Source organism: Mobula hypostoma, chromosome 4, assembly GCF_963921235.1.
Source record: "Mobula hypostoma chromosome 4, sMobHyp1.1, whole genome shotgun sequence".
NCBI classification, from domain to species: domain Eukaryota; kingdom Metazoa; phylum Chordata; class Chondrichthyes; order Myliobatiformes; family Myliobatidae; genus Mobula; species Mobula hypostoma.
Genome location: NC_086100.1, coordinates 129,300,780 through 129,326,142, shown reverse-complemented (window position 1 = coordinate 129,326,142; position 25,363 = coordinate 129,300,780). Strand labels below are relative to the sequence as shown.

Here is a 25,363-nt window from a genome sequence, read left to right as displayed (position 1 = left end):
GAATGGACTACCTCAAGAGGCACAAGCTGAAGGTTTTGCCATGGCCCTCACAGTCCCCCGACCTAAACATCATCGAAAATCTGTGGATAGACCTCAAAAGAGTAGTGCATGCAAGACGGCCCAAGAATCTCACAGAACTAGAAGTCCTTTGCAAGGAAGAATGGGCAAAAATCCCCCAGACAAGAATTGAAAGACTCTTAGCTGGCTACAGAAAGCGTTTACAAGCTGTGATACTTGCCAAAGGGGGTGTTACTAAGTACTGACCATGCAGGGTGCCCAAACATTTGCTTTGGGCCCTTTTCCTTTTTTGTTATTTTGAAACTGTAAAAGATGGAAATAAAAAAGTAATCTTGCTTAAAATATTAAAGAGATGTGTCATCTTTAACTTTATGCCTCTTGGAAATCAGATCATATTTTACTCACTTATCTACTCACAGTAACAGAAATTTTGACCGGGGTGCCCAAACTTTTGCATGCTACTGTATATACTTGCAGAGCAGACAGTTAAATCTAATAAGTATTTGTTCGGAAAACTTTATTAGAATATGGAAGTTTGAAGGAAAAATGTGAAAAAAACAAAAACATTAGCTGCAGAAATAGTAAACTTCTTTGGAGGCTTATAAAATATTATCGGAAGCACTTGCATTATTTCACTTACCTTAATTGAAAGCCATTCCGATATCAAGTCTCACCGGCAGTCAGTTTATCTTTTAGAACCATTTATCTCCTATTACTAATAATAATTTAGCTAGTTGTTAGCATAGAAAAGTACCATGGGAGATAATATAAGGCACCCCAACATAATCTGGTAAAGCGAGATCCCTGTAATGCTGTGTAATATTATCATCAGACACGTTAAATGTGTGATGTGGAAGTGATTCATGGCTAATTCTCATTATTTCTGTATCTCATTAAAAGCTTCTGGATCTTTGGATCCCATCCTATTTATTTACTAATATAAAGACTGCCGTCAGATACATTGTGGAACAACATGAAACTGATCTAGCAGCTCAGTACTCAAGGATGCCAATCTCCTGTTGCTCATTTTTCAATTCTATTGATGTGCTTTAATTATATTCCCAATATGATTCCTCATTGATATGCTAAGTCTGCTTTAATTATAATTACTCTGTATGCCTTTCCTTCACAGCATTTTAATTACATTATAACTGCTTCATTTTAGGCTTGTGATTATGATCAAGGGAAGGGAGTCAATGCTGTGGAATAAAAGAGATTTTCAGCCACTCACTTTACTGCATTCAGGCACTTCCAAGACAGACATCTGAGAATGAAACATTTTCTGCCCAGTCAAACAATACGCCTGAAACCAGCTAGCAAAAAGAGATCTAGCAATCGATATCCCATCATTTTTTTCATCTCTCTAAACTATTCTTGAACTGATCTGTTGTCTGGTGTTGCACCTCTGCATCTGTACTGATTTTTTTTGAGATTGATCAGTTTCATTGCTCTTAAATTTGAAATATTCTTTGATGACCATGATTGCGCTTTATTCAATATAGATCCAACATGTTATGATGTCTAGACAATAGTTAAGAGAGAACAACTTGTTTGTTATATTGGCCATTGTTGGTAAACTCATGGGACTTTATCAATTCTCCTTAACCTTCAGATGAGTTAATGCATTTTCCTTCCCTCTCTCTTTCATCACACTTGTTGAAAGATTTCAAGTCCTAACAGAATTCTTTTTGCTTGCAGAACACTCCTTTTATAATTTCCCTATGATAGGAAGTCATTGAAACCACAATCTATTTCATCTTAACCCTTTGAAACACATTCTTAATCAAATATTGAAAGGCCTAGATAGGGTGGATGTGGAGAAGTTGTTTCCTATAGTAAGAGAGTCTAAGACTAAAGGATACCGCCTCGGATCAGAGGCACATCCCAGTAGAACAGATGAGGAAGAATTTCTTTAGCCAAAGGGTATAAATCTGTGAAATTCATTGCCACTGATGGCTGGGGAGGAAAAGCCATTGGGAATATATAAGGCAGAGGTTGATAAGTTCTTGAATATTAAGGGCTTCAATGAGAAGGAAGGAGAATGGCGTTGAGAGGAATAATAAATCAGCCATTAATGAATAGTGGAGAAGACTCTCTCATCTACGTATCCAAACTTCTCTTAAATGTCACAATTGATCTTGCATCTACTACTTCCACGAACAGCTCATTCCACACTTGCACCATCTTCTGAGTGAAGAAGTTTCCCCTCAGATTCCCCTGAAATATTTCATCTTTCACCCTAAACCTATGACCTATAAATCTAGTCTTACTAAACCTGATGGGAAAAAGCCTGCAAGCATTCGCCTTATCTGTACCCCACATAATTTTGTACGTCTTTATAAGATCTCCCCTCATCCTCCTGTGCACCAGTGAATGAAGTCCAAATCTATTCAATCTTTCCCTGTGACCCAGGTCTTCAAGACCTAGTAACGTCTTTGTAAATTTTCTCTGCACTCTTTCAAGCTTATTCATATCTGCACACAATACCCAAATGAGGCCTCATCAAAATCTTATAAAGCTTCAACATAATATCTCAAATCCTGTGCTCAATGCTCTGATGTCTAGGGGCTGGAAATTAAATTATGACAATCACATCTGTCTTCCTCTTTGCAAGTGATGAATCCAACAACTGGATCCGAAAAAGAGATTTTTGAAATTTTCGTTATTTTTTTTTCTCCAACGGCTTTCTGAGAGGCGGGACTGCGCAGGCGTGTGACGTCGGGCAGTGCAGCGCGGCAGATTTAAAAGGAACAGAGCCTCAGAGAGCGGGCAGCGTAGTTTGCGGGCTGCGGAGTGAGCCGGGAGCAGAGTGAAGACTTAAGGGCTTCGGCTCACCGGGCTTAGGCGGAAGCGGGCGAGGCGAGGAAGGTTTGACATTCATTTTCTGTTGCTATTTGAGGAGAGGGGCATTATGACTGTGAGGGCAGTTTGCTGTTCTCGGTGTCGGATGTGGGAGGCCCTGGAGTCTCCAAGCCTCCCGGACGTCTACATCTGCGCCAAGTGCATCGAGATGCAGCTCCTAAGGGACCGCGTTACGGAACTGGAGCTGCAGCTCGATGACCTTCGTCTGGTCAGGGAGAGTGAGGAGGTGATAGAGAGGAGTGGAAGGCAGGTGGTCACGCCGGGGCCACGGGAGGCAGACAAGTGGGTCACGGTTAGGAGGGGGAAGGGGAAAAGGAAGGTGATGGGGAGTACCCCGGCGGCTGTGCCCCTTAACAACAGGTACTCCTGTTTGAGTACTGTTGGGGGGGACAGCTTACCCGGGGGAAGCGACAGTGGCCCTGCCTCCGGCACAGAGTCTGGCCCTGTAGCTCAGAAGGGTAGGGCAAGGAAGAGGAGGGCAGTTGTGATAGGGGACTCGATAGTAAGGGGGTCAGATAGGCGATTCTGTGGACGCAGTCCAGAGACTCGGATGGTAGTTTGCCTCCCTGGTGCCAGGGTCCGGGATATTTCTGATCGTGTCCAAGATATCCTGAAGTGGGAGGGTGAAGAGCCAGAGGTCCTGGTACATATAGGTACCAATGACATAGGTAGGAAAAGGGATGAGGTCCTGAAAGAAGAATATAGGGAGCTAGGAAGGGAGTTGAGAAAAAGGACCGCAAAGGTAGTAATCTCGGGATTACTGCCTGTGCCACGCGACAGTGAGAGTAGGAATGCGATGAGGTGGAGGATAAATGCGTGGCTGAGGGATTGGAGCAGGGGGCAGGGATTCAAGTTTTTGGATCATTGGGACCTCTTTTGGCGCAGGTGTGACCTGTACAAAAAGGACGGGTTACACTTAAATCCTCGGGGGACCAATATCCTGGCAGGGAGATTAGCGGGGGCTACTGAGGAGACTTTAAACTAGAATGGTTGGGGGGTGGGAATCAAATTAAAGCGGCTAGGTGTGAGGAGGTTAGTTCACAACAGAGGGATGGGAACCAGTGCAGAGAGACAGAGGGGTGTAAAGTGAGCGTAGAAGCAAAAAGTACAAAGGGGAAAAGTAAAAGTGGCAGGCCGACAAATCCAGGGCAAGCATTAAAAAGGGCTAAGAGAGTTGTAAAAGAGTGCCTGAAGGCTTTATGTGTCAATGCAAGGAGCATTCGTAATAAGGTGGATGAATTGAAAGTGCAGATTGTTATTAATGATTATGATATAGTTGGGATCACAGAGACATGGCTCCAGGGTGACCAGGGATGGGAGCTCAACGTTCAGGGATATTCAATATTCAGGAGGGATAGACACGAAGGAAGGGGAGGTGGGGTGGCGTTGCTGGTTAAAAAAGAGATTAACGCAATAGAAAGGAAGGACATAAGCCGGGAAGATGTGGAATCGATATGGGTAGAGCTGCGTAACACTAAGGGGCAGAAGACGCTGGTGGGAGTTGTGTACAGGCCACCTAACAGTAGTAGTGAGGTCGGAGATGGTATTAAACAGGAAATTAGAAATGTGTGCAATAAAGGAACAGCAGTTATAATGGGTGACTTCAATCTACATGTAGACTGGGTGAACCAAATTGGTAAAGGTGCTGAGGAAGAGGATTTCTTGGAATGTATGCGGGATGGTTTTTTGAACCAACATGTCGAGGAACCGACTAGAGAGCAGGCTATTCTGGACTGGGTTTTGAGCAATGAGGAAGGGTTAATTAGCGATCTTGTCGTGAGAGGCCCCTTGGGTAAGAGTGACCATAATATGGTGGAATTCTTCATTAACATGGAGAGTGACGTAGTTAATTCAGAAACAAAGGTTCTGAACTTAAAGAGGGGTAACTTTGAAGGTATGAGACATGAATTAGCTAAGATAGACTGGCAAATGACACTTCAAGGATTGACGGTGGATATGCAATGGCAGGCATTTAAAGGTTGCATGGATGAACTACAACAATTGTTCATCCCAGTTTGGCAAAAGAATAAATCAAGGAAGGTAGTGCACCCGTGGCTGACAAGAGAAATTAGGGATAGTATCAATTCCAAAGAAGTAGCATACAAATTAGCCAGAGAAAGTGGCTCACCTGAGGACTGGGAGAAATTCAGAGTTCAGCAGAGGAGGACAAAGGGCTTAATTAGGAAGGGGAAAAAAGATTATGAGAGAAAACTGGCAGAGAACATAAAAACGGACTGTAAAAGCTTTTATAGATATGTAAAAAGGAAAAGACTGATAAAGACAAATGTAGGTCCCCTGCAAACAGAAACAGGTGAATTGATTATGGGGAGCAAGGACATGGCAGACCAATTGAATAATTACTTTGGTTCTGTCTTCACTAAGGAGGACATAAATAATCTTCCAGAAATAGTAAGGGACAGAGGGTCCAGTGAGATGGAGGAACTGAGCGAAATACATGTTAGTAGGGAAGTGGTGTTAGGTAAATTGAAGGGATTGAAGGCAGATAAATCCCCAGGGCCAGATGGTCTGCATCCCAGAGTGCTTAAGGAAGTGGCCCAAGAAATAGTGGATGCATTAGTGATAATTTTTCAAAACTCGTTAGATTCTGGACTAGTTCCTGAGGATTGGAGGGTGGCTAATGTAACCCCACTTTTTAAAAAAGGAGGGAGAGAGAAACCGGGGAATTATAGGCCGGTTAGCCTAACGTCGGTGGTGGGGAAACTGCTGGAGTCAGTTATCAAGGATGTGATAACAGCACATTTGGAAAGCGGTGAAATGATCGGACAAAGTCAGCATGGATTTGTGAAAGGAAAATCATGTCTGACGAATCTCATAGAATTTTTTGAGGATGTAACTAGTAGAGTGGATAGGGGAGAACCAGTGGATGTGGTATATTTGGATTTTCAAAAGGCTTTTGACAAGGTCCCACATAGGAGATTAGTGTGCAAACTTAAAGCACACGGTATTGGGGGTAAGGTATTGGTGTGGGTGGAGAATTGGTTAGCAGACAGGAAGCAAAGAGTGGGAATAAACGGGACCTTTTCAGAATGGCAGGCGGTGACTAGTGGGGTACCGCAAGGCTCAGTGCTAGGACCCCAGTTGTTTACAATATATATTAATGACTTGGATGAGGGAATTAAATGCAGCATCTCCAAGTTTGCGGATGACACGAAGCTGGGTGGCAGTGTTAGCAGTGAGGAGGATGCTAAGAGGATGCAGGGTGACTTGGATAGGTTGGGTGAGTGGGCAAACTCATGGCAGATGCAATTTAATGTGGATAAATGTGAAGTTATCCACTTTGGTGGCAAAAATAAGAAAACAGATTATTATCTGAATGGTGGCCGATTAGGAAAAGGGGAGGTGCAACGAGACCTGGGTGTCATTATACACCAGTCATTGAAAGTGGGCATGCAGGTACAGCAGGCGGTGAAAAAGGCGAACGGTATGCTGGCATTTATAGCGAGAGGATTCGAGTACAGGAGCAGGGAGGTACTACTGCAGTTGTACAAGGCCTTGGTGAGACCACACCTGGAGTATTGTGTGCAGTTTTGGTCCCCTAATCTGAGGAAAGACATCTTTGCCATAGAGGGAGTACAAAGAAGGTTCACCAGATTGATTCCTGGGATGGCAGGTCTTTCATATGAAGAAAGACTGGATGAACTGGGCTTGTACTCGTTGGAATTTAGAAGATTGAGGGGGGATCTGATTGAAACGTATAAGATCCTAAAGGGATTGGACAGGCTAGATGCAGGAAGATTGTTCCCGATGTTGGGGAGGTCTAGAACGAGGGGTCACAGTTTGAGGATAGAGGGGAAGCCTTTTAGGACCGAGGTTAGGAAAAACTTCTTCACACAGAGAGTGGTGTATCTGTGGAATTCTCTGCCACAGCAAACTGTTGAGGCCAGTTCATTAGCTATGTTTAAAAGGAAGTTAGATATGGCCCTTGTGGCTACAGGGGTCAGGGGGTATGGAGGGAAGGCTGGGTTCTGAGTTGGATGATCAGCCATGATCATAATAAATGGCGGTGCAGGCTCGAAGGGCCGAATGGCCTACTCCTGCACCTATTTTCTATGTTTCTATGTTTCTATGATGTCAAAGGGTGTCATGTTCACAACCCTCCAGAATGTAGTTCTTCATTCCATGTTTGTGATCAAGCATCATTGTAAAACTCAAACTGGACATCAGAGAGCAAACTACTAGAGAATAAATGCCATCTGAAATTATTGTTAAAGTCACCTTCAGTCTCTCTGCTAATTTAATGGTAATATGCTGGCTTGGATTTGTCCTGAGTTGGTGAACAAAACAGATATGGGCAATTTTCCACTTGGTCAGGTGAAAACCAGTAATGGAACAGATTGGTTTGACGTCCGTTTGGAGTGTGATTCTTCACTTACTGTAGTTGGGATGTTGTCTCGTCCCACAGAATCTTCTGTATCCAGTGATCCGACTTTCTTTACCATACGGTGCAATCTTGATTAACTGTAGACAGGCTTCTGCAATGTTGGGAAGAAGCCATGATCTAGCAAATTTCTGATGTACTGTGGAAAACATTCCGACTGGTCGCATCACCACCACACTTGGAGACTCCAAGCTGTATCATTGAAAAAGGCTGCAGACGGTTGGAGACTCCAATGCGTATCATTGAAAAAGGCTGCAGACGGTTGGAGACTCCAATGCGTATCATTGAAAAAGGCTGCAGACGGTTGGAGACTCCAATATGTACCATTGAAAAAGGCTGCAGACGGTTGGAGACTCCAAGCTGTATCATTGAAAAAGGCTGCAGACGGTTGGAGACTCCAATGCGTATCATTGAAAAAGGCTGCAGACGGTTGGAGACTCCAATGCGTATCATTGAAAAAGGCTGCAGACGGTTGGAGACTCCAATGCGTATCATTGAAAAAGGCTGCAGACGGTTGGAGACTCCAATATGTACCATTGAAAAAGGCTGCAAACGGTTGGAGACTCCAATGTGCATCATTGAAAAAGGCTGCAGACAGTTGTAAACTCCAATGAGTATCATTGAAAAAGGCTGCAGGCGGTTGGAGACTCCAATGTGTATCATTGAAAAAGGCTGCAGATGGTTGTAGACTCCGCCAACTCCATTATGGCCTCCCTGCTAACGAGAACGTCTTCAAAGGGTGGCGGTCCAAGACAGTGGCATCCATCAAGGACCCTCAACATTCCAGACATAACCTCTTTTCATTACCACCACCAGGGAGGAGGCATGGAAACCTGAAGACACACATTCAACATTTTAGATGCAGCTTTTTCCCCTGCGCCGTCAGATTTCTGAACAGTCCATGAACCCATAAGCGTAACTCACTACTCCTCTTCCGCACCATTATTTATTTTTTATTGTAACTTATGTCTTGTACTAGATATTGCCACAAAACAACAAATTTCATAAGATATGACAGTGATAATAAACCTGATTCTTATGGATGCTTCAGTTCTTCCTCTACCACTCAGTTGCTGGACTTTGTTGGTTGACGGGTTTTTTTCCCGTTAGCTGTTAATTGTCCACCAATATTCATGGCTGGAAGTATAGGACTGCAGAGTTTTGGAGAATCTGTTGGTTGGGTGATGACTTGGTTTATCTGTTGCATGCTCTAGCAAACACGTTATCCTGACTAATTAACATACTGGAGGAACTCAGCATATCAGGCAGCATCTATGGAAAGGAATAAGCAGTTAATGTTTTGGACCGAGACCCTTCATCAGGATTGGAAAGGAAGGGGGAAGAAGCCAGAATATGAAGGCGGGTGAGGGGGAAGAGTACAAGCTAGGAGGTGATAGGTGAAGACTGGTGGTTGGGGGGGTGCGGCAATGAAGTGAGAAGCGGATGGACCTCTAACGGGCAGAAAACGCTGGTGGGAGTTGTGTACAGGCCACCTAACAGTAGTAGTGAGGTTGGGGATGGTATTAAACGGGAAATTAGAAATGCGTGCAATAAAGGAACAGCAGTTATAATGGGTGACTTCAATCTACATATAGATTGGGTGAACCAAATTGGTAAGGGTGCTGAGGAAGAGGATTTCTTGGAATGTATGGGGGATGGTTTTTTGAACCAACATGTCGAGGAACCAACTAGAGAGCAGGCTATTCTAGACTGGGTATTGTTACATGCTCAAGGAGATCTGTTTTTTTTTTGTGAGAATGATGTAATGGTCTTTTGGAGGTCACCTGATGTGATTTTCCCGCCGATGTGAGGTCACGTGATGACATGTGCCCCGTGTCTATATAAGGGTCGACCCAGGTGACGCAGTTAGTTTTTTTGAGTTTGTAGTTTTCCAGGTAGAACGTGTTGTTCCTCCATTTCTGTTGTGTTTGTTTTTGTGACGCAGTTTCATTTTTAAAACGGTTGTACGTTCTGTTGAAAGATTCCATATTACCTGGACTGGAAATTTGTGGCTGGAAGTGCCAATTTACTCAATTCCAACAGTTTTGAAGGGAGAGTGAAGAATTCATCGAAGTGAAGGATCGAGAGAAGTCGGCATCGTTTGGCAGTTTAATAAAGAATTGACCTTATTGAGTCTTCGTTGGAGAGAACCTGCATTGAGATAACTCTTGCAAAAGCGCAATGAGTTCATGCACAAAGGCTCTCTCTCTAAAAGGAATTTAAGGTCAATCAATTTAAACTGTTTATTTTCGGCATCAGGAATCCTGTGGACAGAACCGGCTGTAAAGTTGCGTCTGTGAAGAAATCCTTCCCCAGAGAAGTCTCTCCCAATTGAATGTGTAAAACTGTTGGACTTTTGAAGTTATCGCTTTAAGAACTATATCTGACTGTATCGCTTTAAGAACTGTTTTCGCGTTTAACTCGTTAAGAACCAGAGCCGAGTGGCGAGTTGGTGAACAGCTGCACACCTGTTAACGTCCGGTTAAAGTTTCCTTTGTTTTTTTTTCTTATCGTTTATACGTGTCTAATAAATGTTTGGTTGTTTTTATAAAACCCGTCTCGATTAATATTCATTGTTGCCAGTTACGCAACAGTATTGAGCAATGAGGACGGGTTAATTAGCAATCTTGTCGTGAGAGGCCCCTTGGGTCAGAGTGACCAGAATATGGTGGAATTCTTCATTAAGATGGAGAGTGACATAGTTAATTCAGAAACAAAGGTTCTGAACTTAAAGAAGGGTAACTTTGAAGGTATGAGACATGAATTAGCTAAGATAGACTGGCAAATGACACTTAAAGGGTTGACGGTGGATATGCAATGGCAAGCACTTAATGATCACATGGATGAACTACAACAATTGTTCTTCCTAGTTTGGCAAAAGAATAAATCAGGGAAGGTAGTGCATCCGTGGCTGACAAGGGAAATTAGGGATAGTATCAATTCCAAAGAAGAAGCATACAAATTAGCCAGAAGTGGCTCACCTGAGGACTGGGAGAAATTCAGAGTCCAGCAGAGGAGAACAAAGGGCTTAATTAGGAAAGGGAAAAAAGATTATGAGAGAAAGCTGGCAGGGAACATAAAAACTGACTGTAAAAGCTTTTATCGATATGTGAAAAGAAAAAGATTGGTTAAGACAAATGTAGGTCCCCTACAGACAGAAACAGGTGAATTGATTATGGGGAGCAAGGACATGGCAGACCAATTGAATAACTACTTTGGTTCTGTCTTCACTAAGGAGGACATAAATAATCTTCCGGAAATAGTAGGGGACAGAGGGTCCAGTGAGATGGAGGAACTGAGGGGAATACATGTTAGTAGGAAAGTGGTGTTAGGTAAATTGAAGGGATTGAAGGCAGATAAATCCCCAGGGCCAGATGGTCTGCATCCCAGAGTGCTTAAGGAAGTAGCCCAAGAAATAGTGGATGCGTTAGTGATAATTTTTCAAAACTCTTTAGATTCTGGACTAGTTCCTGAGGATTGGAGGGTGGCTAATGTAACCCTGCTTTTTAAAAAAGGAGGGAGAGAGAAACCGGGGAATTATAGACCAGTTAGCCTAACATTGGTGGTGGGGAAAATGCTAGAGTCAATTATCAAAGATGTGATAACAGCACATTTGGAAAGTGGTGAAATCATCGGACAAAGTCAGCATGGATTTGTGAAAGGAAAATCATGTCTGACGAATCTCATAGAATTTTTTGAGGATGTAACTAGTAGGGTGGATAGGGGAGAACCAGTGGATGTGGTATATTCGGATTTTCAAAAGGCTTTTGACAAGGTCCCACACAGGAGATTAGTGTGCAAACTTAAAGCACACGGTATTGGGGGTAAGGTATTGATGTGGATAGAGAATTGGTTGGCAGACAGGAAGCAAAGAGTGGGAATAAACGGGACCTTTTCAGAATGGCAGGCGGTGACTAGTGGGATACCACAAGGCTCAGTGCTGGGACCCCAGTTGTTTACAATATATATTAATGACTTAGATGAGGGAATTAAATGCAGCATCTCCAAGTTTGCGGATGACACGAAGCTGGGTGGCAGTGTTAGCTGTGAGGAGGATGCTAAGAGGATGCAGGGTGACTTGGATAGGTTGGGTGAGTGGGCAAATTCATGGCAGAAGCAATTTAATGTGGATAAATGTGAGGTTATCCACTTTGGTGGCAAAAAACAGGAAAACAGATTACTATTTGAATGGTGGCCAATTAGGAAAAGGGGAGGTGCAACGAGACCTGGGTGTCATTGTACACCAGTCATTGAAAGTGGGCATGCAGGTACAGCAGGCGGTGAAAAAGGCGAATGGTATGCTGGCATTTATAGCGAGAGGATTCGAGTACAGGAGCAGGGAGGTACTACTGCAGTTGTACAAGGCCTTGGTGAGACCACACCTGGAGTATTGTGTGCAGTTTTGGTCCCCTAATCTGAGGAAAGATATCCTTGCCATAGAGGGAGTACAAAGAAGGTTCACCGGATTGATTCCTGGGATGGCAGGACTTTCATATGAAGAAAGACTGGATGAACTGGGCTTGTACTCGTTGGAATTTAGAAGATTGAGGGGGGATCTTATTGAAACGCATAAAATCCTAAAGGGATTGGACAGGCTAGATGCAGGAAGATTGTTCCCGAAGTTGGGGAAGTCCAGAACAAGGGGTCACAGTTTGAGGATAAAGGGGAAGCCTTTTAGGACCGAGATTAGAAAAACTTCTTCACACAGAGAGTGGTGAATCTGTGGAATTCTCTGCCACAGGAAATAGTTGAGGCCAGTTCATTGGCTATATTTAAGTGGGAGTTAGATATGGCCCTTGTGGCTACGGGGGTCAGGGGGTATGGAGGAAAGGCTGGTGCAGGGTTCTGAGTTGGATGATCAGCCATGACAATACTGAATGGTGGTGCAGGCTCGAAGGGCCGAATGGCCTACTCCTGCACCTATTTTCTATGTTTCTATTGCTGAGGACCATCTGGCTCCTGCACCATCACCAACCTCATCAACTCTGGAGAACTCCCATCCACTGCCACCAAGCTCATAGTTTCCTTACCCCACAATGCTCATTTCTACCTCCTACCAAGATCCACATTGAGCATCGAGCCAGCAACTCAAAACAAACAGTCAAATACTATGGAAAAGGCAAAAATGCCGCCCCACAGGGCGCGAAAAAGAACAACAACCAAGATCCACAAACCCGAATGTCCGAGTAGGCCCATTGTTTCTGCCTGTTCCTGCCCCACTGAACTTGTGTCCACATACCGCGACTCCATGTTATCCCCCTTGGTTCAATCCCTTCCCATCTACAGTACATCTGCGACACTTTACGTGCTCAAGGTCTCTTCAACACCTTTCAGTTCCCTGACCCTGATCACCTCATTTTCACCACGGATGCCCAAATCCCTATACATTTCTATCTCCCATCAAAAAGGCCTGAAAGCTCTCTGCTCCTTTCTTGACAATAGACCTAACCAGTTCCTCTCCACCATCACCCTCTTCAATATGGCAGAACTGATCCTCAGACTCAATAATCTCTTTTGGCTCCTCCCACTTTCTCCAATTCCAAGGGCACCTGCTGCATCTGATGCCAGGATGAGGCTTACTCTTCCAGAACATCAGAGATATCCTATTTCAAAGCACAGGATGTCCTCCACCATTACTACTGCCCTCAATCTCATCTCCTCTGTATCCCAGATATCCGCCCTCACCCCATCTTCCCACTCCCTTAAGAGGAATAGAATTCCTCTTGTCGATACCTACCACCCCTTGAGACTCTAAATCCAGCACATCATTCTCCACAACTTTTGCCATCTTCAACGGGATTCTATCTCCAAACATATCTTCACCTCTACCCCTCTTCCAATCTCTGCTTTTCTGCAGGGGTTGCTCTCTCCGTGATTTCCTTTTCCATTCATCCCTCTTCACTAATCTCCCTCCAGGTATTTACCCCAGCAAGTGGAAAAAGTGCTACACCTGTCAATTCATTTTCTCCCTCATCTTCATTCAGGGCCCTAAACAGTCTTTCCAGGTGAGGCAACACCTCACATGCAAGTTTGTTGAAGTTGTCTACTGCATCTGAGGTGCCTGATGGGGCCTTCTCTACAACAGTGAGACCTTACGTAAATTAGGGGGCCGCTTAGTCGAGCACCATTGCTCTATCCACATCTAGCCGGATTTCTTGGTGGCCAACCATTTTACTTCAAGTTTACATTCATATTCTGACTTGTCGCTCCATGACCTCCTCTACTGCCATGATGAGGCTACTCTCAGGTTGGAGGAGCAAAACCTCATATTCTGCCTGAGTAGCCTCAAACTTGTGCGGCCCTGCACCGGGCTCAAAAGCAAACTTGGTTCACTAGCCAACTCTGCTAATAGCCACATGACTCAGCAGTGAGAAGGCCACCTTTCATAAACAATATACATCTAGGGCCTGTAACCAAACAGGAACGTTGTGATGGTCCAATTAAAGAAACCTCGATTTGAGCAAATGCCATGTAAATGCTGCCCACACACGATTGTCAGTCAGCAAGAAGTAACAGATCGTACACTGCATAAAATTATAAACAAAGCATATTTACAAATTTCAGCTTTATCGAACAGTTAGTAGGAAAGAGAAAAGGAAAAAAAAGAGCCCAGTACAGTTAAACCAGCCCAATGTGCACATAAAGTTCAAGCACGTCCTGGTCTTGTCGTATACTCACATGCTGGATCCACGGTCTGCGTGGAAGCACACATCACAGACTGAACTTCGCTTGAAATCCAACTAGAAGAAACTGGCTGTCTCTCGGGAGTATTGGCACTTCCTCCTTGATCCATTCATCTGCACAAAGCACTTTGCACAATGGCAGCTCACTTTCCCACAACATTCGGAGGCATCTTCCCCCCCCCCCCGGTCCTCTCCACAGCTCCCGCCAAAACACCCCGAACCAGACTACTGTCCGTCACAAATCTCTCTCGGCCCCGCTCTCTCTAGAACTTTCTCCCGACTTCTCCATCCTGATCGGCTGACTCAATATTCCTAAATTGAATAGCAGGGCTTTTTATCTTTAGCCAAAGCCAAAACATTCTACCAGCAGGACACACTGCTTTTGCAGAAACTGCTAAAATGAAATACCTACAGTAGAGCAGTAGAAATCTTAACCAAGGCATTAAACTTGGTAGCACACATCGATTTCTCTAACTTCTGGTAATTTGACCCCCTCCCCCTTCTTCCATTCCACATTCTGGCTTCCCTCATACATCTTCTCTTCTTCTCACCTGCCTATCACCTCCCAATGGGGGCCCTCCTCTTTCCCTTTTTCCCACGGACCACTTTCCTTTTCTATCAGATTCCTTCTTCTTCAGCCCTTTATCTTTCCACCTATTAACCCCAGCTTCTTATGTCATCCCACTTCCCCTACCCACCTGGCTTCACCTATCACCAGTCCTAATGAAGGGTCTCAGCCTCAAAATATCAACTGTTTATTCATTTCCATAATGCCACCTGACCTGCTGTGTTCCTCCAGAATTTAGTGTGCATTGCGCTTCACCTATCACCTTCTAGCTTGTACTCCTTCTCCTCCCCCCACCTCTTTATTCTGTCTTCTTCCTCCTCCTTTTCCAGTCCCGAAGAAGTTTCAGCCTGAAACACCAACCGTATACCTGTCTCTGACATTAAATGTACCCTCTGAACCTATTGTTTACTCTTTTCCATAGATGCTGTCTAACCTGCTGAGTTCCTCCAGCATCTTGTGTGTGTTACTCCAGATTTCCAGCATCTGTAGAATCTCTTTTGTGTTATTGTTACTCCGAGTTACAGTTTCACAGGATATATCTGTTCTCTGCGTGCCTTTCCTCACTCATTGAATGAGGGCTGATCCTTTAGGTTAGTAGTAAAGATATGCTAAGCCATGAGGTTACAGATACCTGAATACCCAGATCTGACCTGCGAGGTCAATTCTGAGGTCCACTCTATGTTATGTTACCCTGTAATGACTTTGTGTGGACTTTGATTTCCACAAAGACTGTTACAGCCAGATACATCTGCCACTGATAGATTGGTTTTGTCAAGGTCAACACAAGAAAACAAAAAACGGGAGCAGGCAAAGGCCATCTGGCCTATCAACGTCAAGTTTACGAATGATACAAAGAAAGGTGGAGAGACAAGTAGTGTTAAGGAGGCAGGGAGTCTGCAGAACGACTTGGACAAATTAGGAGAATGGGCAAAGTAGCAGATGGAATACAATGCTGGTAGGTATACATTGGTAGAAGGAATAAAAACATACACTAGATGGGAGAGAATTCAAAAAAATGAAGGTGCAAAGGGACTTGGGAGCCCTAGTTCAAGATTCCCTCAAGGTTAACTTGCAGTTTTAGTTGGTAGTTCAAAGCTCTAAGTAAACTTATTTTCAGAGTACATATATGTCACTATATATAACCCTGAGATTCATTTTCTTGCAGGCGATCATAGTAATCACAGAAACACAATAGAATCAATGAAAGACCACAGCCCACAGGATGAATAACAACCAATGTACAAAAAAAAAGACAGTGCAAGTACTTAAGGAAAGAGAAAAAAAGAAATAATAATAATTTGCAAAAATTGCGAATACTCTAAAACAGTATTATATTATCATAACATTTAGGAAAACTTGAAACATTTGAAGAACTACACACAGTAACATACTGAGCAATATTAATGGCAGCACAATGCAATGACTCCAAAATAGAGGGACTCATTAATAGAAAGACAAAATGGAGTAATGAAGTGAGATCACCAAAATGACAGAAGAGATTAAAAATCAAAATTTAAATCTTAAGAGCGGAAATAGTCCACCTAATGGACTATAAAATGCATAACCTGAGCAAGAAAGTTAAAAGAAAAGCTAGAGAAATATAAGGTCCAAAAGCTGGTGCATACAAAGCCAGACTAAATAGGTGTATGAAATGCACTAGACGAAGAAAACATTATCACAAACACACGGAAATCTGCAGATGCTGGAATTTCAAGCAACACACATCAAAGTTGCTAGTGTACGCAGCAGGCCAGGCAGCATCTCTAGGAAGAGGTACAGTCGACGTTTCGGGCCGAGACCCTTCGTCAGGTCTAACTGAAAGAAGAGCTAGTAAGAGATTTGAAAGTGGGAGGGGGAGGGGTAGATCCAAAATGATAGGAGAAGACAGGAGGGGGAGGGATGGAGGCAAGAGCTGGACAGTTGATTGGCAAAAGGGATATGAGAGGATCATGGGATGGGAGGCCTAGGGAGAAAGGGGGGGAGCCCAGAGGACGGGCAAGGAGTATAGTGACAGGGACAGAGGGAGAAAAAGGAGAGAAAAAGAATACATATATATATAATAAATAAATAAATAACGGATGGGGTACGAGGGGGAGGTGGTGACCCGACGCAGACTGGGAGACCGTTTCGCTGAACACCTATGCTCTGTCCGCCAGAGAAAGCAGGATCTCCCAGTGGCCACACATTTTAATTCCACATCCCATTCCCATTCTGATATGTCTATCCACTGCCTCCTCTACTGTAAAGATGAAGCCACACTCAGGTTGGAGGAACAACACCTTATATTCAGTCTGGGTAGCCTCCAACCTGATGGCATGAACATTGACTTCTCTAACTTCCATTAATGCCCCACTTCCCCCTCGTACCCCATCGGTTATTTATTTATTATATATATATATATGTATTCTTTCTCTCTCTCTCCTTTTTCTCCCTCTGTCCCTCTCACTATACTCCTTGCCCATCCTCTGGGCTTTTCCCCCTCCCCCTTTCTTTCTCCCTAGGCCTCCCGTCCCATTATCCTCTCATATCCCTTTTGCCAAAGAAAACATTATTATCAGTTCAGAAACAATGAAAAAGGTTTATTCAGGACATTGAAGCTAAATTCAATGTACCAAAATGTCACCAACCCTAGCACAGAATTACCATCAAACACAGAGATAATGAACTTTTGGTCTAATACAGTATCTGGTCAAACAGGGTGACACACATTGAAGAAGCCAGTTAGATTAGGGAGGAAAAAGAAAACACAGGCACGATTGAAGAAATGCAAATACCTGAAGTTACAATGGATATGCTGAAAGATGTTATAAAATATTCCCACAAATGGAAAAATACTGGCAGTGATAATATTCATAATTATTGAGAGAGAATATAAATCAACCATGATTGAACGACAGGACAGGCTTGATGGGCTGAATGGCTTAATTCGTGCCTATCTTATGGCCTTATGAAACATGAACATAAATGATCTACTCTCAACTCCACCTCTCTGCCGATTCCCCTTGACCCTGACGTCCTTGATCTTTCAAAAAAAGCAGAATACCAACCTCCTCCTGAAATACCTCAAATGACCTAAATCAGTCAAGTTGATTTGTCCTGCTTCTAGTTCCATTTCTCGGCGCGGTAGGGGGCTCTGGAACTCACGGAATCAGACGGCGCAGACTTTTATAAGTACCTGCATGGCCACTTGCTATACAGTACTATATGTTTAAAGAATGCGAACTGAGGAGAAGCGGGATAAAAATTAGGGTTTATTCAGAATTGCCCTGTCGGTTTACCTTTGCAGACGGATTAAAAAGGTTGCATTTGCATTGGCCGGGAATCGAACCCGGGCCTCCCGCGTGGCAGGCGAGAATTCTACCACTGAACCACCAATGCATCTGTACGAAATCTTCGCTTCTGCCCTTATATTGGATCTACCACCACATTAATTGACAAAATACCATAGCCCCGGTGGTTCAATGTAAAGTTTTTTTTAATCACATGGAAAACACGTCTATTCAGTGGTTATGAAGTCCCCCCCCCCAAAAAAAACTCCCACTCGCTACGCGACAGGCGACCTCCGGCGCCCTCTCCCGCCCGCCCTGCCAGCACGTGACGGAACGCCGGCGCAGTGCTTACCGCGCATGCTCGAGTGCGCGACGTATACCCGGGCTTTGCGCGGAGGAGACGTGGCTCGAAAATAGGCGACCAAGTGGCGTGTGGTAGATTAAAACCCCCTCCGAGAGGTAAATCCGTTTCTTGGGTCTCGACAGGATTGTGTGGTCTATGCACGTAGCAGCAAATAAGTTACTTACAAGTGTATTTTTGTGGCATAGCCAGATAAGTTTAACTAGGCCGTTTACATGAAGCAGGGTCGTTTGATGTGCGTTGACGTAAGGGGAAGGAAAGGATTTGCTAATTATTAGATGGATTAAATGTTGTTACTAGGTGTTAGTCATCGTCATTTTCTTGGTCCTTTTTTTCCTGGAAAGTATAATTGTGCGATCTTTGAACATACTGGTCAAATTCTTGATTTTAAGGTATTAAATGTGTAATTATGTATTTGAATATTTTGGTAGTCTAGCAGGATTTTTTTACACACCTACAGGGAATACTGAAGTACTAAGAAGTAATCAAACAGGCTACATTTCTTATATCTTACTAAAACTTACAGAGTCGTTCTAATGAAAGGTCTCGGCCTGAAGCTTCAACTGTTAATTCCTCTCCATAGAGGCTGTCTGACCTGTTGAGTTGCTCCAGCACTTTCTGTGTGTTCCTCCGGATTGCCAACATCCGCTAAATCTCTTGCGTTTAGAGAGTGTTGCTTCAGTGATTTATGCTAAATTTTAAGCAGTGTTTTGAGCTTTGGGCATATCACAGGAAGGGAGCATTTGACTTGGATTCATCACAATTGTACCAGAGTTAAATTTAGACCATAAGACCATAAATTATGAAGATGCATTCTTTGAACCTGGTTTATATTCTCTGGACTTCAAAAAATATGTATGCATGCAAAATAATATAATATGATAAATTAGATAAAACAATATTCTTATGGTGAAGGAATTCACAATAGAGAGGAATAATAAAAGGAAATGCCATCCTCCTCCCTCTCCCTCCCTCTCTTAAAACTGGAGTCTGGGTTGATTGAATTTTGCAAGACTATGGGTAATACGTGGATTGTAAAGGTGGGTTAGTAGATTACACCTTGACATTTATTGTATTAAATGATTGAACTTTGGGAAAGTTAATGATCTGTCTTCAGTAATATTTTTAACTGAGTCACAAGGTATATAAATTCCTGCTAATTTTAACTTTGCATGTGAACTAGAACCATTAATACTATTTTCCTTTTAGTACCTTTCAGCCATATCACTTGTTAAACCTTTATTTATAGCCCTTCTTAACTGATTTACTGCATTTAATCATTCAGAGATTTTGCTTTGTTGACTTCCGGAACTTCGGTAAGATGGCGGGTGCTTGGATCCAGCAGCCTTTACAGGGCCGCCAAAAGCCCAACTGCCTTTTTTTAAAACTATTTTACTATTGCAAGACCCTGCTGAGCATTAAGAAGTTCAAGTAATGCAAGTCTACCCCCATCAGTGATCTCCTCATCGGCGGAGGAGCTGGACTTGGTACAGATTGTATTGCTGCCTGCCACAGAAAGACGTCGGATTCAGTACATGAAGGCCGTGTGCAGTCAAGTGAATATCTTAGACGTTTTTCTTGTGATCCCAAGACCTTTTTGGACATTGGTAATGTGGAATGCTGGGAGTCTGGTTCACTGGGGAGACCGATGGCGGGGAAGCTGTGTAGTCTCGGTTGTAATGTGGACTCGGCTCCATGCCGCGGTGTCGTCTGTTTGCAGCTGCCCAGGAGAGAGGCATTGGAGTCAGTGCCAGAGGCAGTGTGGCACAGTTTCCATGCTGGTGTCGATGCTGGTCTCCAGGGTTTGCTTGGTGAAAGCCAAGTAGCATTGTGTTCATCTACAGACGGCTACAGGCTTGCTCTTGCCAACAACCACGGTTTCAAAGGTACATTTAATATCAGAGAAATGTATATGATACACATCCTGAAATGCTTTTTTTTCGCAACCATCCACAAAAACAGAGGAGTGCCCCAAAGAATAAATGACAGTTAAATGTTAGAACCCCAAAGTCCCCCCCGCTCCCCCCTCCCACGCATTAATGAAGACACAGACTTGCAGTACCCCAAAGACTACTCGTTCACACGGTAAATTTATAACTCGCTTATTTGTGATGTTAAAAGTCCGTTGCATCACTTTTTCCGAGCTCTGTGTCCAAAGAACTCGGGTCTCTGGGCACACAGCCAGCTTGCTGCTTTCGATCTTCCGTCTCCCATGACACACGGATTCCCTGCAGAGGCACCAACCACGAGTCTGCCCAGCCTCCGGAGCCATGAGATCCCGGAACTCTGAAGGCGAGCTAATCTTCTAGGCTATATCGAATACCGGCCATTTGTAAGACGCTGAGAGCGGGTCCCATTCCCACAAAGAATCGAAGTCAGCGTGTAACTCCAGGTCAGGGTCTTCAAAAGAACCCTGAAAGGGAAAAATAGAGATATTTCTGAAGATGCGAGCAAAGGAGTCGCTGTTAGGCACCATTGTCTCCTTAGCTCCACCCATGATGGCAGGAACTTGGACTATATATTCTTTGTGACTGTGTGCTACATGTGCTGTGTATGATTGTTAGTACTACATTTTGTACCTTGGCTCTGGAGGAACGCTGTTTGATTAGGCTGTATTCATGTACAGTTGAATGATAATCAAATGTAAACATGGACATTGCTAAGAGTTTAGATGGGTACATGGATAGTAGGGATATGGTGGGCTGTGGTTCTGGTGCAGATCAATGGGACCTAGACAGTTTAAATTGATCGGCATGGATTAGATGGGCCAAAGGGCCTGTTTCTGTGGTGTAGTTTTCTGACTTGAATCCTAAATATTAGTAATTCTTTGTTTCTGTAGGGTAGTCTCTATGGATGTGTACATAACAACTATAGTTATGACTGGAAATGAATTATTTAATGTTTGGAAAGAAATTCCATATTGCAATCACTTCTAGTCATCATGCTCCTGTGTGGGAATTGTTGTACAAGATAGGGTAATGAATTTGGAATCCTCTGTCACCAAGGGCAGTAGAAGCCAAATCTTTAGCAACAGTGCCTATAAAAAGTATTCATCCCCTTTTAGAAGTTTTCGTGTTTTAATGTTTTACAACATTGAATCATGGTGGATTTAATTTAGCTTTTTTTGACATTGATCAATGGAAAACTCTTTCATACCAAAGTGAAAACAAAATTTCTACAAATTGGTCTAAATTTATTACAATTATTAAACAAAGTAATTGATTACATAATTACTCACCCCCTTCAAGTTATAATTTAGTAGAAATGCACCTTTGACAGTAGTTACAGCCTTGATTCTGTGTGGATAGATCTCTATCAGCTTTGCACATCTGGACACTGCAATTTTTCCTCATTCTTCTTTGCAAAACTGCTCAAACTCTGTCAGATTGCATGGGGATTGTGAGTGAACAGCCCTTTTCAAGTCAGTTGGATTGAAGTCTGGACTCTGACTTGGCCATTCCAGAAGATTGACTTTGTTTTTAAGCCATTTCTGTGTAGCTTCGGCTTTATGCTAGGAATCATTGTCTTGCGGGAAAACAAATCTTCTTCCAAGTCACAGTTCTCTTACAGACTGCATTAGTTTTTCCTCCAGGAATTCCCTGTATTTTGTTGCATTTATTTTACCCTCTACCTTTACAAGCCTTCCGGGGCCTGCTGCAGTGAAGCATCCCCACAACATGATGTAGCCACCACCATGCTTCATAGCAGGGATGGCATATTTTGTTGAAGTCGGGTGTTTGGCTTATGCCAAACATAGTGTTTAGTCTGATAGCCAAAAAGCTCAATTTTGCTTTCATCAGACCATAGAACCTCCTTCCAGCTGACTTCAGAGTGTCCCACATGCCTTCTGGCAAACTCTAGCCAAGACTTCATGTGAGTGGAAGTGACCGGAGGTGCACTGAGAGCGGTAAGCGTAAAGGAGTTGGGTGCTTACTGATCTGGTTAACAACAGATGGTGCAATCCAGGTCATATTACGATCAAGGAACGTGTTTGTAGACCGGATATTGAACTTTCTACTGTTGGACTTCGGCCACATTCCACCATGATACAACACTGGGCGGCACGGGAGGTCATTCCTGCCTGTGGTCATCGAACGTGCAGCTCCTCCCGTGGAGGGTCAGACACCCTGAGCCAATAGACTGGTCCTGGACTTATTTTCTATCTGGCATAGTTTGCATTTTGGTGTTTGATTGTTGGGGTTTTTTGTATTGCTATATTTACACTCTATTCTTGGTTGGTGCGGCTGTAACAAAACCAAATTTCCCTCGAGATTAATAAAGTATATCTATCTATCTAAAGCTGCGACTAGTGAAGCACCCACGCAACAGTTTATGCGCAGTCTCTCCCATCTTAGCACTGAAGCTTGTAACTCCTCCAGAGTTGTCATAGGTCTCTGGTGGCCTCCCTCACTAGTCCCCTTCTTCCACAGTTACTCAGTTTTTGAGGTAGTCCTGCTGTCCAGCTGTGCCATATTCTTTCCATTTGATGATTGACTTAACTGTACTCCAAGGGATATTCACTGTCTTCGAAATCTTGTATCTATGTCCTGACTTCAATAACCTTTTCATGGAGTTGCTTGGAGTATTCTTTTGTCTTCATGGTGTAGTTTTCACCAAGATACTGACTTACCAGCAGTTGTTCCTTCCAGATACAGGTGGATTTTTACTACAATCAATTGAAACACCTTGACTGCACATGGTGATCTCCATTTAATTAACTATGTGACTTCTGAAACTGACTGACTGCACCAGTGATTTAGTGTGAATACTTATGCAATAAATTATTTTGTGTTGTATATTTGTAATTTAGATCTCTTCACAGAGATCTATTTTCATTTTTACACAAGTCTTTTTGTGTTGATCAGTGTTAAAAGAAGCCAAATTAAATCCACTGTGATTCAATGTTGTAAAATAACACAGACTGCATCAGAGTTTGTAGGTTTTATCCTTCATAAGTTATTGTGTGTTAGGTGTAATACTGTGCTTTATGCCCTGGTTCGGAGAAACGTCTTGTTTTTATATACATTATATGGTTTTGTAACATGTATGTAGTTAAATGACAATAAGCTTCACTTCGCATTACTGATGGATAAATATTTTGTGATTGGAATCTGGAATTATCTATTGATGGGTTCCAGAATTGCTCAGGTTCATCAATTCCACAATAGTTTACTTTGCACAACAGCTGTGCTCTTCACATTTTTTCTAATGTATTTTTTTATTTTTCTTTTAGGATGATCACAGACGTACAGCTGGCAATCTTTGCCAACATGCTAGGAGTGTCTTTATTCCTCCTAGTTGTCCTGTACCATTATGTTGCTGTAAACAATCCCAAGAAACTAGAGTGATGTAAAATCGCAATCTTAACATTTAACAGGTAATGAATCACATTTATGAAAAATAATCACTGATTCAAAATATTTGTGAAATATAGTCATGCTTGTTTGTAAAACAGCTTAATCTCGAAATGGTTGTGGTGAAGATTTATCACATGTACATCGAAATGTACAGCAAACTGTTGTTTGTGTTAACAGTACATTTAAGGATGTGCTGGGTGCAGCGCACAAGCGCACATTCTGATATCAGCACTGTGTCCACAATGTTCAGTAGAACAACACGAGCATCAACAATTTCCAGCCTAAACTTATGACCAACAATAATGTTGTACTTTTTGTTTTATAGTGTGAAGATTAGGACCAAAAACAAATTACTTGAAAGATGCAAGCCAGCAAAGGAACAAGATGAAGCAAGGTCCACACTGGATTTCACCAATACTACTTTCAAAATAAAATGTATGCTTTGTACTGAGAGGGAAAATGTGCCTTGTCAATAAATATTTATGTTGCTGCAATTGTGAACCGCCCATCTTTGTGATTCCCTTAAAATGATATACAAATTAAAATCAGAGTGAAACCTGTATTGATTAGGAAGAATGGATCATTGCTACTCCACCTTTGGTGAAATGTTAACAAATTAAGCTTCAGAAATACCAGTTGTAGATCAATCGGTAGTGTAACCTGTTGCTGCAGTAACTAAGCTACTTGATAAATTGCTTATTGCAAGATTAGAATAAATTGTCCCCAATGTAGGTACATTTTTATTTCAACCCTAAGTTGGAGTAAGGTAGAAATCATTGAAAGCAATTTGAGCTGGAGAAAAACATGATGTTCATTTAGTTCTCTTCCATAAATGCAGCATTTAAAATTTGAAACCAGTGTTTGGCATAGTAGATTTAGGAAAATTAAAAGAACAGAAGAAATAGGAACGATCAGTTGGTCTAGCTGTATTTTCATGCAAGGTTTTCAACATGTTTCCATGATTCTACCTTCACAGCTTGCCAGAATAGAAGACTCTAAGTATCTAAGATCCTCAGAATTAGGTTTAATATCACTAGCATATGTCATGAAATGTGCTGTTTTGTGGCAGCACTGCAGTGCATTACATAGTTAAAAAATCTAAATTGCAATATGAAATATAGCAATTAACAAGTAGTATATGTAGAGAGCAAAAGGGAAAATAGTGAAGTAATGTGTTTGGGTTCATTGTCCATTTAGAAACCTGATGGCAGAGGGGAAGAAGCTGTTCCTGAAACAATGAGTGTGTATCTTCAGGCTCCTGTATCACCACCTTGATGGTGGCAATAAGAAGAGGGCATGTGATGGGTGCCCTTAGTGGTGTGGCACAATGATGTTGCAGTTAGAACAGTGCTTTACAGTACCAATGACCTGGGTTCAATTCCTGCTGCTGCCTGTAAGGAGTTTATATTCTCTCCCCATGAATGTGTGGGTTTCCTCCAGGTACACTGGTTTCCTCCACAGTCCAAAGATGTAGTGATTGGTAGGTTAATTGGTCATTGTAAATTGTCCTGTGATTAGGCTCGGATTAAATCAGGGGATTGCTGAGTGGCACAGTTTGAAGGACCAGAGGGGCTTGTTCAGTTCTGTATCTCAATAAATAAAAATAATAACGACGAATACTGCCTGTTTGATGCATTGCCTTTGAAGATTATCTCAATGCTGGGGAGGCTAGTGGCCACGATGGAGCTGGCTGAGTTTGCAACTTTCTGCAGCTTTTTCTGATAATGTGGTCCCTTCATACCAGACAGTGATGCAACCACTTAGCATGTTCTCCATGGTACATCTGTAGAAATTTGTGAGAGTCTTTGGTGACAAGTTTCTTCAAACTAATAATGAAATATAGAAA

General features: G+C 42.8%; 1 protein-coding gene and 1 non-coding gene across 2 annotated transcripts; one reads left to right on the top strand and one right to left on the bottom strand.

Moving 5' to 3' along the window:
- Positions 1-17,837: 17,837 nt before the first annotated feature.
- trnag-gcc (transfer RNA glycine (anticodon GCC)) lies at positions 17,838-17,908 on the bottom strand. The gene has a single exon. It is a non-coding gene; the product is annotated as a tRNA-Gly (tRNA).
- Positions 17,909-23,394: 5,486 nt separating this feature from the next.
- Positions 23,395-25,128, top strand: ost4 (oligosaccharyltransferase complex subunit 4 (non-catalytic)). The gene is made up of 2 exons (XM_063045060.1): positions 23,395-23,537; positions 23,843-25,128. Exon 1 carries the CDS (start codon positions 23,395-23,397, stop codon positions 23,506-23,508), a length of 114 nt encoding a protein of 37 aa, XP_062901130.1. The 3' UTR covers positions 23,509-23,537; positions 23,843-25,128.
- The last annotated feature ends 235 nt before the right edge of the window (positions 25,129-25,363 follow it).